This window comes from Plecotus auritus (genome assembly GCF_963455305.1).
Source record: "Plecotus auritus genome assembly, chromosome: 11".
Lineage (NCBI taxonomy): Eukaryota > Metazoa > Chordata > Mammalia > Chiroptera > Vespertilionidae > Plecotus > Plecotus auritus.
In genome coordinates, this window is record NC_137777.1 from 5646857 (window position 1) to 5661079 (window position 14223).

At 41.1% G+C, this 14223-nt stretch overlaps 1 protein-coding gene across 12 annotated transcripts in view; it reads left to right on the top strand.

Moving 5' to 3' along the window:
- The window catches only part of CYRIB (CYFIP related Rac1 interactor B), a 118463-nt gene that overhangs the window by 76291 nt on the left and 27949 nt on the right, over positions 1 to 14223 (top strand). For 6 of the 12 annotated variants that reach the window (XM_080646805.1, XM_080646806.1, XM_080646799.1 and 3 more), the window contains one exon: positions 13425 to 13507. The exons of 2 other annotated variants lie outside the window; for them this stretch is intronic. In XM_080646805.1, coding sequence (XP_080502931.1) covers positions 13435 to 13507 — 73 coding nt within the window. In that variant the 5' untranslated portion in view covers positions 13425 to 13434. Of the gene's footprint in view, positions 1 to 12449; positions 12533 to 13424; positions 13508 to 14223 lie in introns of all 12 variants that reach the window. 4 more of the 12 variants (XM_080646810.1, XM_080646807.1, XM_080646800.1 and 1 more) reach the window with 1 other exon arrangement.

A 14223-nucleotide genomic window follows, 5' to 3' on the forward strand; every position in this document is an offset into this window, starting at 1 on the left:
GGGGTTTCAGGGGACGTCCCAGGGGAGGAGCTTCATCAGCTTTCCAGGTGGCAGGACTTTCAGGTCTTGGTCCCCGTGGATTGGTCTGCGGGGTCATTAGTCCAGGCACCTGGTCCTGATGTCAGCCACTGCCGGCTTGTCAGGTGTTGCTGCTTCTCTGGGTCTGGAGCTGAAACACAGCTGAGGCCTGGATGTATTGGATGTGGGTCAGATCCTCATGTCCTGGGAGCTTAATGCTGAAGGGCTGTTCTGTGGCCCCTTTTCTGGTTCCCCATGACTAGCAAATTGCCAGGGGAGGAAAGGTCAGGGGAGGATCCAAACCTCATGACCAGCTATGATATGAAAGGTCAGGGGGTCTGAACTGCATGACCAGCGATATGCTAGGGGAGGAAAGGTTACCCTGGGGGCAAGGTCCTTTTCCCCGGTTTTTCCTGTTGATAGGCACCCTGACCTTTCCACCCTGGTGACCTTCTGTACCTGGTCCATGGTCCTTGCTCTGCTCATGTCTGTCTAATTGCCTACCACAGAAACACACACACACAGTGTTTTTCAGTTACTTCTGCAGTAAGAACTCTGCAGTGATGATGTCCCAGCCTAAGTTAGGAAGAGCCAGAGTGGTGTCACTAAATTGGAATGTGTTCACCGCCTTGTAGCTGACTACCAATAAAGAGAATGGCAGATCTATTGAAATTTGGTTGATGGCAAAACAGCACTAATATTTGTTTTGAAGGGAACATTGTGGGTATCCGGCTTTTGGGTGTTTTGGTCCTTTCAGTGTGATGCCATATTTTAAAGATGTTCTCAAAAGCTGCACTACCAAGGTCAATAGATTAACCTCAGGTTGCTCAGTTTCAAAAAACGAATTTGCTGCTTTCGCCCAAGTCACCAAGTTTCTCTAACCTTGAGCTACTTGTTTTCAAGTCACTTCATGAACCCTATATTCTGGGCTCAAATATTGTATCCTTTCTCATTCCCTTCACTTGCTTCCTCGTAACTTCAGACACGTGGTGAAAATATTCACAGTAGTGAAGTGAATTGAACTTTGGTTTAAATATTGTCCTTGTGTAGAACTTTCAAAGCTATAGTTATTAGATAACATTTAGTTCAGAAAACTTTGTGATATATGCATTCTGTATTTATTTTAATGGTTTGAAAAATCCATTTAAAATTAATAAACTCCTCTATAGGAAAACAATGGAATACCTCCCATTTTTTTGTTAATCTTAGTTTTTTTTGCCGGAGGGGATTGGTGGTAAATTGGCTCTTAGTGCTGTTTAGTGAAAGGTATCCGTATCAGCCTGTCCTTTGAAAATAGCCATGGAGTATGCTTTTTAAATTTACGCAGGGAATCTGTCTCCACAGTCCAACTGAAGTAAAATAGTATTTTTAAAAATGATACAATGAAAACATTCAGTTATAATTACCATCTTTTCTGCAATATAAAAATGTAATGACCTCTGTTAGAGTCTTTTAAGCATAATACCAGATATTGATTTATAAATGTAGAGTTAGTTATTCAAGTACATATCTTAAAAATTATGTGATTACCAAGAAGAGAAGATTTATTTTGCTTTTGTGATCTGTTTGATTATGATGAGCCTGGAGGGGTTATATTTAAGGGAATGATTTTAATTGCAGTTCAGGAACAAGGGAAACATGTGGCAGTGACTGTATCAATTCTGTTAGTGTGCCAGGCTCAAACAGAAAGACCTGGTAGGGAAACCTTTAAGGACATTTCGTAGTACTATCTGTCATCTTTTCCTAGTCAACATTTTTTTTTCTTAAAATTTTTTTTTCTTAGAATTTTATTTCTACTTTAGAAATTTTAATACTAGTGTTGAATTAATTTCTTTCAGGAACAATTGAAATATTATAAAACTCTTTTTGGATGAGTTATGTGTACTTTCATTTATGACTAGGAAGCAGTATGGCAAAATGGTTAAGAGAATTGTTGGGACCCAGATTTGCCAGAGTGAATTTGAAGCAAGATGTTTAATCCTTCTTACCTTCAGGTTGCTCAGATGTAAAAGGAGGACTGTAATGCTAACCAGCCACATAAAATGGCTGAGGATTTTACCAGGTAATCCTGTGTATATACTATTTAGCACAGTATGTGGCACACAGTAAGATCTCCTTCATTGACTTTTACTTTCGTTTAGTGCTTACAGCATCCAAGGCCCTCTGCCAGATGCTTTGGTTACAAAGGTGAAATTATAGTCCAACTCCAGGAAAGCTGGTTCTACGCCCTTAGTTCCTTTAGTCTCTGTTTAAGAAGGTACTATGGTGAGTATTTCCTAAATAACTCCTCCTAAACTTTATTCTCTTTCAGAAGCTAATCCCCACAATTACTAGACAGGAGATAGCTTGCTTGTAATTTTTTGCATGTGTGAGTGTATGTATATAGTCTGATAGATAGATGACTTTCTTTTGACCTCAGTTTAATATATAGTAACATATTTCAAATATTTAATAGGATCTCAGGTGGCACAGGTATTGTTTTGTTTGGTTCTAGGAGGCCAGTGAGAACTGGTACCAATGAGGAGAAATTAACAAGTGGGCAAATTTCAGCTTAATACAAGTTTTGTGTGATTCTTGAGGGCAAGATGTATGTTGGATTAATTGTGCATCATTTTATTATTGGCTGGTTTCTAAAAATTGACTGATGTCTAAAATTTAAGTCATTTGAAAGTAGAGCACTTAATGGTGATTGCTTATAATCGAATCATATTTTTTTCAAGGGAAACCGTAATAAATTCTTGTGAAATGGGTAATGTTGAGCTTTGCTTTTTTTTCCCTCTTTCCGACACTCACCATTCTGTGCACTCACTTACCTTGGAACTTTGTACTAGCCCTTCTCATACCCTGTGTCTACCTGCTGGGAGACATACAGGAAGCAGTTCTTTGCTTTCTTGTTCTACATTTGCAACTGAGGCAGTAATTTGCATAGGTGGTTTAATTTTTAATGGCTAGAGGCATGGAAGAGCACTAATATTAGTAATCTCTGAATCATTCAAAGATGTTGCAACAGTCTGATGTAATACTATTTTATTATGGTTCACTTCTATGTAAGGGCCTCCTAGTTTACTATATTTATTGCACATGGCCAGGCATTCTAGTGAGTCTTTATTTAAAATAGCTTAAATAAGATTTTTCACTTTAAAATACTAAATCTAAGTGTATCCACTAGATGTCAGCATCAGGAAAGACGCAGCGCGGGAGAGGTGCCGGCTAACAAGTAAACTGGCCTGTGTGAAGTCACATACTTTGTGATACAGTCGGGACTAGAAGTCAAGTCTCCCAGTTTCCATTGCACCGTTCATTTAGGTCACATTTCTGTAAGGCAAGTAGCTTAACTCCATAAGGCTACTAGACTAATGTAATATGTCCATCTTGACACATGCTAGGGATTCATGGGAAGGTTTTAGTGCTACTATGATGCTGTGCAGCTGAGCACCCAGTAATGCCCAATTCCTGTGTCTCTTCCTGTCCATTTTGCCAAGGAAGGAGAATCAAAGGATCGCTTTATTAATAGCTACACTAGTACCTGATGACAGTAGAAACTGTTGATAAGGTTAAAGTTCAGCTGATGTCTAGAATTCTCTGTGTCAGTCATATTTCAGCCAGGAAAGCAGAAACCTTGCTAGGTTTTTACAATTGGGGATTTAACATATGGATTGATTTACATGAGGGTTGGAAGCCTGAGCAAAAAGAGGATGCTGAGGTTCGAGCATGTGTATTCACAGCACCTCTGACACCAAATGTGTGGGGTGTAATCCCCGCACCCTCTCCCCTCCTCCCCAGCCAGTTCTCCAGCTCTCAGGACACTAGCCGACTGTCCAGCAGTTCACTCTGACACTGACTTTGTGGCATTAGTGCTGACCCCACTGGTTCAGGGCTCAGTCCCACAACATTGCCATCCACTCCCGATGCCAATCACAAGTCCTAGACCTGTGCACTTTGACCAGACAGTTGTGTATTGGGGGTTCCCCTGATTCTTTCTTAGATTCAGTAATCTGCTATAATGGCTCCCAGAGCTCACCTCCCTTCCTAGTACCGGTTTACTAATGAACAGCCAGGTGGCGAGGTCCATTGGGTGAGGTCTGGAAGTGTCCTGAGCAGTTGGGTGTGCCACCCTCCTGGCATGCGGATGTGTTTACCAACCTGGACCATCTTCAAACCCTGTCACTTAGGGGTTTAAAAAAATATTTTTATGGAGGTTCCATTGTGTAGACAGGACTGATCATAAATCATTGGCCATTTGTGATCAGCTCAGTCTTCAGTCCCTCTCCCTTTCCCGGAGGTCAGGAGCTGGGGCTGAGAGCTCCTTCCCTCTAATCATGCATTTGTCTTTCTGGTAAGGAGCCTCTCTATCTTGAAGCTATTTAGGGGCCTGCCAAGAGTCACCTCATTAAAATGAGAGCCTCCATCACCCAGGAAATTCCAGGGGATTAGGAGCGCTGTGTTAGGAGCTGGGATTAAAGACCAAATACACAGTTCTTTTTTAGTCACTTGAGGTAACTTAAATATTAATGGTAACCACAGGAAGCAAATACCACTTCTAAAGCCATGGGAACAAAAGGGAAGAGGAGGGTTACCCCATAAGTCTGGAAGCTCAGACCTCTGAAGGGGCTAGGCCCTGCACTGCTGCTCCAGTTCACAGGAAGCCAGAGCCTGGAGCCTTGCCTGTCTTTTGCTGACAGGAAATGCTGACGGGATTTGAAAAACAGAGAGGGACCTTCTTTGTTCTCACCTGCCAGTCTGCTGTTAGTCCCTCCCATTGATGGAACTGAATGAGAAGTCAGTGGACAAAGTCTAGGAACTACTCTTTACAGCACTTAGTCCCAACATCACAGGGCAGGTTTAGGATAGGCTTGGGGGTGAGAGAGAATAGGAAAGTAAGCGTCACAGTCCACCTCTGACTACTCAGCATTCACTTATACATGTACAACACTAAGGGCATTTTCATGCTGCTTCTCAGAGTTCTGGTTCTTGGATAGCTCCTGCCCAAATTGTCTAGGGCAGTGGTCGGCAAACTCATTAGTCAACAGAGCCAAATATCAACAGAACAACAATTGAAATTTCTTTTGAGAGCCAAGTTTTTTAAACTTAAACTTCTTCTAACACCACTTCTTCGAAATAGACTCGCCCAGCCCATGGTATTTTGTGGAAGAGCCACACTCAAGGGACCAAAGAGCCGCATATGGCTCGTGAGCCGCAGTTTGCCGACCATGGGTCTAGGGGTACAGGTGGAGGAAAACCCCGGGGAATATGGAGCCCGAGGGGTTGTCACATCTGTTTGCTTTATCACATTCAGTGGAACCATGAGTGGGGGGAGAGTGGAAGTCCTGGGGGGCTCAGATTCTACTCAAGCACGCTTACCACACAAAAATCAGAAAACAGAAGAGCAAGAGAAGAAGAGACCTTGGTTATGCCAGTTAATGAACAAAGACTTGTTGCCTACTGGTCATTGTGTTGGAACAGAAGGTACTGTTTAGCTACTTCTCTTGTTGGAAGAAGGGAAAGAAGGAAGTGACGTGGGTGTGGGAAGAAGCTAAGGTGTGATGTGCATTGGCGGTGTAGTCACTAGAGACAACAGCATATTGTCAGGTAGCTATTGCAAATGCTTTCCTGGTAGACTTGCTTGAGTGGTTATCTCCATTATCCTGGTTCTCACCTCCTGGTGGTGTTAAACGTCTTACATGAAGTTAGTCCATTCAGTACCTTCAGCTGCCATGTTCCAATGTGAGTTGCACCGTTTCAGAAGCTCGGAAGGAAGTATGATTATGCCTCTCCTTTAAGTAATTGTGTACCCAGCTGATCCTTCAGAAAAGTGGTGCCACTGCATCCCACTATGTGCAGGTATGAAGTTAATTCAGTAGGTTTTTATTGAACATTTACTCTGCATTCTGTGAATATTCACTCTGTGTGCTTATAGCAGAGGTGCACCAAATACACATTGGGCCAGTCAAGTCAATATTCAGCCAAGACCAAGGCCAAAGTCATCATAGAATAAGATTTTCAGATACATTAATAAATCTGGGAATTTATCAAAATTTAATGACTACAGTGTTAATTTTAATAGTCATATTTTGAAGGTTGGACATACTAAACATTTTTTGTTTTTACACTCCTGTTCATAGTCACTCTGCTCTTCATATGCAATATTAAATCCACCTTTGCTTTCAGAAGGTGATGTTGCAGTTTCATAGAAGTAGTTCTACAATAAGGCTTTGTGCCATGTTTGGGGAAGGGGACTATTTTCAGAAGCAGATGTGCTAATGTGAGATTATTGGTATCATTTGAAGTTTTTGGAGGTTTCGACTGTTTCAGCTTGTACCTGCTGCTCTGTGCAGTCACCTGAGATCTAGAAATGTGGAATTGGAGTTCGGTAAGTGGCTTTCTGATAGCAAAACTGTGTGAGTTCCCTCCTGCCTTTCAGCTTTGCATTCACCTCCTTGCATTATTTGCTGTGTAGTGGGTTGATCAGAAGGAGCTTTCTGGCATGTGCCATGTGATATTTCTGTAATTGCTCAATGTGGCTATTTCTTCAGGTTTCAGCAGATGGATTACATTCTCTGAAAGAACCATTGCCTATTAGTAATATTTTTTGTGTTGGCATTGTTATTATCTTCAGAGTACAATATCAATACTTTTTTAAGTGTTAAAGCAGATTTTTAACCTGTAATAGCTGCTTGGCTGACTATATGACAAAGCAATTCCAGCATCTCTTGTATATCTGGTAGTTTGGAAGAAGAATTATGAAAGTGATTCACTATATTTTTGCTCATGCAAAATATATTTTATTATATTACATTGTGTTATAGTTTCTGAACACACAACATAAGGGCAGATTTCCCTAATAATCAACATTTTAAAAATTCTTAATAGTGTACACAAAGCTTATGGCCTTTACAGAAAGGGAGAGAGGGAGAGAGAGGCTGTCTTCATTTGATTGGGAAGGCAGCGAGCTCTTTTTAAATTCTAAGGCCTTTTTTAAAAAAGACTTAGTTTTCAGTGGTCAGTATTTATTTTGGTCTTTCCTCTCCCCTCCGTGGAACACTCCTATAACTTTACCAAGTTTTGTTTCTTTGTGGATTTCTAATCATGCAGTTATTCAACAAACATTTGTGGCTTCCAACATCCCGGGCATTGTTCTAGGACGGGGGTGGGGTGGGGGGATGGAGCACTATACAAATCAAAGCCCCTGCCTTCTTCAGGCTCACCCGGCAGTGGAGGGCAGGTACCCAAAGGAGTGACTGTGTGAGAGTGCGATGCCCATCCATTGGGAAGGTGACAGTGATGGGGAAGGGGAAGAGACAGATGGATTGGCCAGGGAAGCCTTCCATGCGTGGTCGGGAGGAGCATTGTGCTGGGTGGAGTTCAGTAGCTTGTCATTGATGGTCTGTGGACAAAGCATTTCAAACCAGGAGTGGTTGTTTCTTTTTCTTTCTTGGTAAAAATGTAATGAAGGCATTTCACACATGTGAGGATAGAGGATAAATTGTTGGAGGTTTGAGGAGATTTTTGAAAAGCCTGTGGAGTGGTCACCTGGCAGAGTGGGAGAGGAGGTTGCCGGGAGGTATGTAGCAGGATCGCTGGACAAAACAGGATGTTCACGGAAAGGAGTGATTCCTAACGGGAGGGCCCTTTTGCCCCCGGGGATATTTGGCAGCACCTGGTATCTGGAAATGTTACTGGTTGTCACACTGGTGCTGGGGAGATGACCAGGTATCTAGTGGGTAGAATCCTGGTGCTGCTGAACAGCTTACAATGCGCAGGACAGACCCCACAGAACAGAGCTATGTGGTTCAAAGGTTAATAGCTCCAAGTTTAAGAAATCCTGATTTAGAATGAAGCTAGTCAATGTTGAGTTTTGCTTCCTCCTCATCCCCCACTTGGAAATATTAAGTTTATAAACTGAACTGAAGAAAACTGATGCCAAAGGAGTGATTCAGATTGTGCTGTGGGTGCTGAAAGAGGAATGGGGGGATGTGGCAGGAGATAACGGGGCAGGGGTGCCACTGCCATTGATAGGTGGGCAGAGAGAAGCCTCTCTGAAGAGGGGCACTTGAGAGGAGGCCTGAGGAAGGATGGAGCAGCCTGCCATGGGACTAGCCTCCAGGCAGAGGAGACAGCATTGGAAAGCCCTGGAGTTTAAAGGGGAAAGAAAGCAACCGCATCTGGTAGGAACTTTCTAGAGAGAGAGAACTAGTGTATTAACTGTAGTGCAGAGATGTATAGTTGTGTTTCTTTTGGCTTCTGTTTTAATTACGAAAACTTCAAGTGCTTTGTGGGGAATGGTCTGCCGTAGTTAGTTAAGTGCCTCTGTGAGCTCAGACAGCCGCAGACCGCCGGCCAGGAAGAGCGAGTTCCTTTCCAGATACATCGCCAGCTTTGAAACCAGCATGCAACGGAAAAGCTCACTGCCACAAAATTCCACCAGAAACATCACAAACACTGGAAGTAAACTACATTTGGTTTCTGTGTATTAAATTTCTCCTTAGCTTACTCAATGAATATCTGTAATATTTAGTTTGAATCCAAGGATTACAGTAAAAAATAATCTAAAAGAAAATTCTTTAGCTTTTTCCTCCTAACTTCTGATTATAAGACTTGCAGTTTACTGTTCTAAATATATTTATCACTTGCTTTGAAATAGTGCTTCTAGAATAAATCAGTAGCATTTTGGACCAAGTTATATACAATCGGAAAGATCTTTTATATACGTTGTTATCCTTTGTAGGAGATTTATGTATTCATCTGAAGCTTAGAAGTCTTATTACTCAGAACTCTTTTAGATGCAAATGACCGAAACCCAGCTCAGCTAAACAGGTAAAGGGAAAGTTGGTTGAAAGAAATGAGGGTATCTTAAAACCTGAGGAAAATCTAGCAGCTAAACTGAGGGAAATGGCAGCTGGAACCTGGGAACTAATGGAATCACAAACCAAGGACTTGAGGACACCTTCTGGGGCTTTCTACATGGGGCCTCTGTTGCACTACATCCGCTGGCGTCATTCCTGTGTGACTGCCTGGCTGCTGGGGGGTGGGGTGTGTGTGCAGGAAACAAGCCTGCCACTCCCTCCGCAGCCCCATTCCGCAGGCTCTGCTGTTGGAGTAGATCCTCTGGCTCTGCCGTGGCCATACCGCAGCAGCAAGTAGATGCCAGGCTTCCTGTACCACCTGTCAGTTTATGAAGCCTGTGCAGTGGTGTTTATTATTGTGTACATTGTACAGATGAGGCGTGGAGAAGTCAGGAATCCTGACTAAAGTCCCAGAGCTGGGAAGTGGCAGAGTTAGGGTTTGAATCCAGGCAGTCTGACAGTGGACCAGAACCAACAATCAGCCACACCGAGGGGATGGAAGGTTTGGTTTTGTTTTTGGCTGAGGAGTTAAACAATGCAAGATTAGGATGTGATTTTACTTCTTTTGTTTTTCCTTATAAAAAAAGATATGACCGCTGATAACATAATGAACTGTTTTCAGATCTTTGAAAGATTCCACGAGCATTTGCTATGAGACGCACATGGTATGGGTGCTGGCACAGCATCTTTCCTGGGTGCATGGGGCCGCTGTTGTACTACATCTGGGGTTCCCAACCAGGGGCGATGTTGCCCCAGGGGCATTTGGCAATACCTGGAGTTATATTCAGTTGTCCCAACCTGTGTGGTGAGTTACTACTGGCCTTTAGTGTCTACAGGTGCTGAGGTTGTGGAACTGTACTAGATACACTGGGCCATTTCAAACTTAGAGTCTATTAGGGTCGCCAAAGGAGGTATGCATGAGGGATGCCAAAAGTGGTAAATAATTAGGAATTTACAAGGACATCTGGAAACAGATGGGCTGAACCCCAAAATGGCGCCAGCAGCTTGGTACCAGGGAGTTAGAGATTTTAAAGGACGCTAGGCGGGCTTTTTTGGAGGGGAATTCTCTGGGCAGTCTGGATCCTGGGCAAGTCCAGAGGGGAAGGATAATGGTCTTAGCAAATGGAATGCGGTCTAAGGAAAGGGAATGTTGGTTGTGAAATGGGCTAAAGGTCAGTTTCCCAGGGGAGAGGGTATCATTCCATTATTTGATCAGACCTAACAGTCTATTTTTTTTTTTTTAAATATATTTTATTGATGTTTCACAGAGAGGAAGGAAGAAGGATAGAGAGTTAGAAACATCGATGAGAGAGAAACATCGATCAGCTGCCTCCTGCACACCTCCTACTGGGGATGTGCCTGCAACCAAGGTACATGCCCTTTACCGGAATCGAACCTGGGACCTTTCAATCCGCAGGCTGACGCTCTATCCACTGAGCCAAACCGGTTAGGGCCTAACAGTCTATTTTGATTGAAGAGGTAAGAAATGCTAGATTTTTGAATGCTTGTGGAGAGTGGATAGATCAGACCACGTATGAAGCCAGGCGAGGGTTAGGGTTAGGGTCACAATTGGCTAGGATGCCTCGAAAGGACTAAATGGTGAAGGGGAGGTAGGAAGGTGGAGCAGATGGACTTGGCTAGTTTCAGTGTTCCCCTGAGGATCTGTGGCGTACAAGTAAAAAGGTAAGGAAACTAATCTCTCCCTCCTTCCTCCTTCTGGCACCTGTTGATAGTCTCATAGGACTAGGGCAGTGGTCGGCAAACTCATTAGTCAACAGAGCCAAATATCAACAGTACAACGATTGAAATTTCTTTTGAGAGCCGAAAACCGACTTCTGCGCATGAGAAATTTCAGTCGCACTATATGTGCGTGCCTGCACGTGGTATTTTGTGGAAGAGCCACACTCAAGGGGCCAAAGAGCCGTATGTGGCTTGCGAGCTGCAGTTTGCCGACCACTGGACTAGGGTAATCTGTTGTATATTTGGTCTCAGTTCTTGCTAGTGAGAGAGTTTATGTATTTGGAAACAGAAATTCCATATATATTTGAAAGCTTTTAAAAATTAAAGCTGTGAAATAGTCTATTTCTAAATGGTTCCTAAAACTTTCTGAATAAATTTAGTAGCCAGTTTGAAGTAATTGTTTGGATATGATTAATGATTTTGGAACAGTGTTTATATTTTCCTTACTGTAAAAGTTTGGTAATATTAAATTTTTATCATGTATAAGAGAATTAAGATTAAACAGTTTCCTCTTAGTGTTTACCTCAGCTAATCCATTTGTGTAAAATATTGTACAAAATCTTACCAGTGAATGTCTGTGTCATAGGGATTTTGATATAAAAAATAAGACAGATCCCTACCTCCCATTGGGAGAAGATTGTTTTGAAAGAAAGGAGACCCTTCATTATTTACCGTATTTGTGAATAAATTAGATTACCATTAAAATTTTCTAAGAAATGTGTGTGTCAGTCCAACAAATAACTTATATGACTGTTATACATGTACTGTTATTTCTTCTTTGTGGGGTTTAAAGTTAGGGACATAGGCCATTGTCTGGGAAGTAGTTGGAGGAAAAGGTACCAGGACGGGTAGGCAGAAATACTGACTCTTTTCAAACTTCTTGTATGGGGATAATAATAAGTTGTCTCCTTTCATTGATTAAAAAATATTGTTGCTTTTATGTTTTGTTTCATTTATATTTGCCAGCAGTTCCATATTCGGAGAAAAAGTATTGAGATTGGGGGTGGTGGAGTGTCTGTGCACTGTAGTCTGACTTTCCAATAGTTACTGCCACTTCCAGGTTTGAATCTGGCTTCCTGATGGTCCTGACACCGCCCTCCACATCCATCCACACTGAGTCATGGCAAATTCTTGCGCAAGATTTATGCCAATACCTTACTTTTACTGTTTTTCCTCTGCAAACTTACTAAGTTATGGTAATTGCTGGATCCTTTGTACTGGTTTGCTGTGCTAACTTTTGAGTTACATACATTGTATGGTTGTATATAGTTAATATTGTTGAATAACCAGTCTGAGTTAAATAATAAAACATTTGATTAATCTTCGGAGTATAGAAAATGTAAGAAATGTTGTTTTATGTGTGGTAAAAATTTTTAAGTAGGTTATTGGTAACTGCCTTTAGTCTTTGTGGTTTGAATACTATCTTCCTTGTATTCCCAAAGGATATGATCTACAGAAGGAAATTACCCGTTATTTAAAAAAATGGTCTCAGTATTTACTTACTTGAGAAATCTATTTTGATGTTCATTTAAACTGAGAATATATGCCTCAAATGTTATAAAGAAGTAACCTAACATGCATTAATCAAATGTAAATATTTCAAGTTATATGTAAAAGTCTGATCTTTTTCCAGCCTTGCTGTATGTAACTTTTTTTGATCTGTGGAAAAGAGGACCAGAGCTATAAACTCAGAGCCACCTGTGCTTTTGTTGTGCCACATTTTCAGTGCCAGGAGCACATAGACCTGCACCTGTTGGTAATTCCGAGCAAGCCAGCCTTTGCCGAATCCCAGGCCTCTGCTTAAACTTTTTTACTGGAACTAAATGATGTTGCCATTTTTATTTTTAGGTTTGCTGGCATGGGTAATCTCATTAAGGTGCTAACCAGGGACATAGACCACAATGCAGCACATTTTTTCTTGGACTTTGAAAGTAAGTCTCTTTAGCCCTTCACAGCTGGTGCATAATGGTAAAGGTGAAAGGTGAATGATTCTCACACCACAGTGAAGGCCAGCCAGAACATTTGTTAATAAAGTATGGGGAATCAAAATTTGCATGATTTTTTCCCTTAATTGTAGGCAAACATCACCATCATACGTATAATTCTTTAGTTTTTCATTTGCTAAAATCATTTTGAGTCTGTAGCCAGTGCTGTCCTTTCATTAGTCCATGAAGCAAGGAGCCTTATGATGAACATTCTACTAGTATGCCATGGTGACATGCTCACGTTCCTGCCATCGGTGGCTGGATACCGTCGAAGTGTGCTGCACATCAGAATCAGGACTTAAATAACTGCCACCAGTTACAAATCCAAATTTGGATAGAAATAGCCGCTTTATTTCATGGCATACAGGAAGTAAGTTTAACATTCTACTCTTTTAAGATGAAATGCAAAGGTGAGCTGTGGCCAAAACTCTCGATATTTGGCTTTGAAATAAATTGTTGTTTCGGCACAATTTTAAACAAGATTACACGTGAATAATTCTTGATCAGAAATTTCTTTTCCAGAATACGAGCACTATTGGAATACTTACAGAATTTTTCATTATAAGGCCACTAATGAGACTTGTCTTGGGAGAATTTTGCGAAGAATTAGAGCAACAGTTGTGCCATTATGTACAGGAAGCCACATTTCACCTTTAGGTCCTCCACATCAGCCGTTGCGAGCCCGGTTTGCTGTCGCCCGAGCACAGTCTCGGTAACCTGAAGGACGAATTCATGGCCTAATGAACATTTTCCCTTTTGCTATTGAAACAAAAAATCCATTTCCGATGTTCTTTTTTATAAAGGGATATTTTCTCTTTTCTCATTCTTGTCTTGACAGGTACCTTAACATGGGGAATCTTCTTAAAGTTTTGACATGCACAGACCTTGAGCAGGGGCCAAATTTTTTCCTTGATTTTGAAAGTGAGAAGATGATTTTATATCTATTTCTCTTTGCCTGCAGTAGACTGCGTTTGTCTTGCACTAAATGAATGTTTCCACTTTGCCATCTGTTTAACTGCTTTGCATGACTGAGCTATGAATTGTTTGAGTAAAATTTCTGGTGCCTTCTAGAACTGGAAATTCTTTTTTATAGGCTAAATTGTAAAATGCTTTTATTTGAATTTTTACAAGAGATATCTCTTTAGTTGAGCATTTTTTACAATTTGAGATCTCAAATGAAAACATTTAAGATTCTTACATGAAAACATTTCTATGAAAAAATTTTGGTGGAAATTTGTTAATAGAAGCAATTTTTGAGGGGAATTATTGCAGTTGAGAAAAATTAAATATTAACTCTATGTACCTATTGAAGTATTTTAATACAAATCGGTTCTTGAAGGCCATTCAAAGCTTAGTATTTGGGCATAATATTAAAAGGTAAGTGTGAACCTTAATTATTTAATCTTTGTATATAATTAATTTGAAAAGTTAAGAAACTCATTATATGTACGTATTTCAGGAGTTAATTTTTTTCTAACTCTAAATATAAAGAAAATAATGGGTTCACAGACCTTTAAGTAATTTGCCTTCTGTTTGTTTTATGTTGCATGACCTATTGTAATATGGTCTAAGGGTGGCAGGTAAGTGTCATTGACCCCATGCATGTTGAAAAGCTTTTGCTTTTTTGGCTGTTTGTC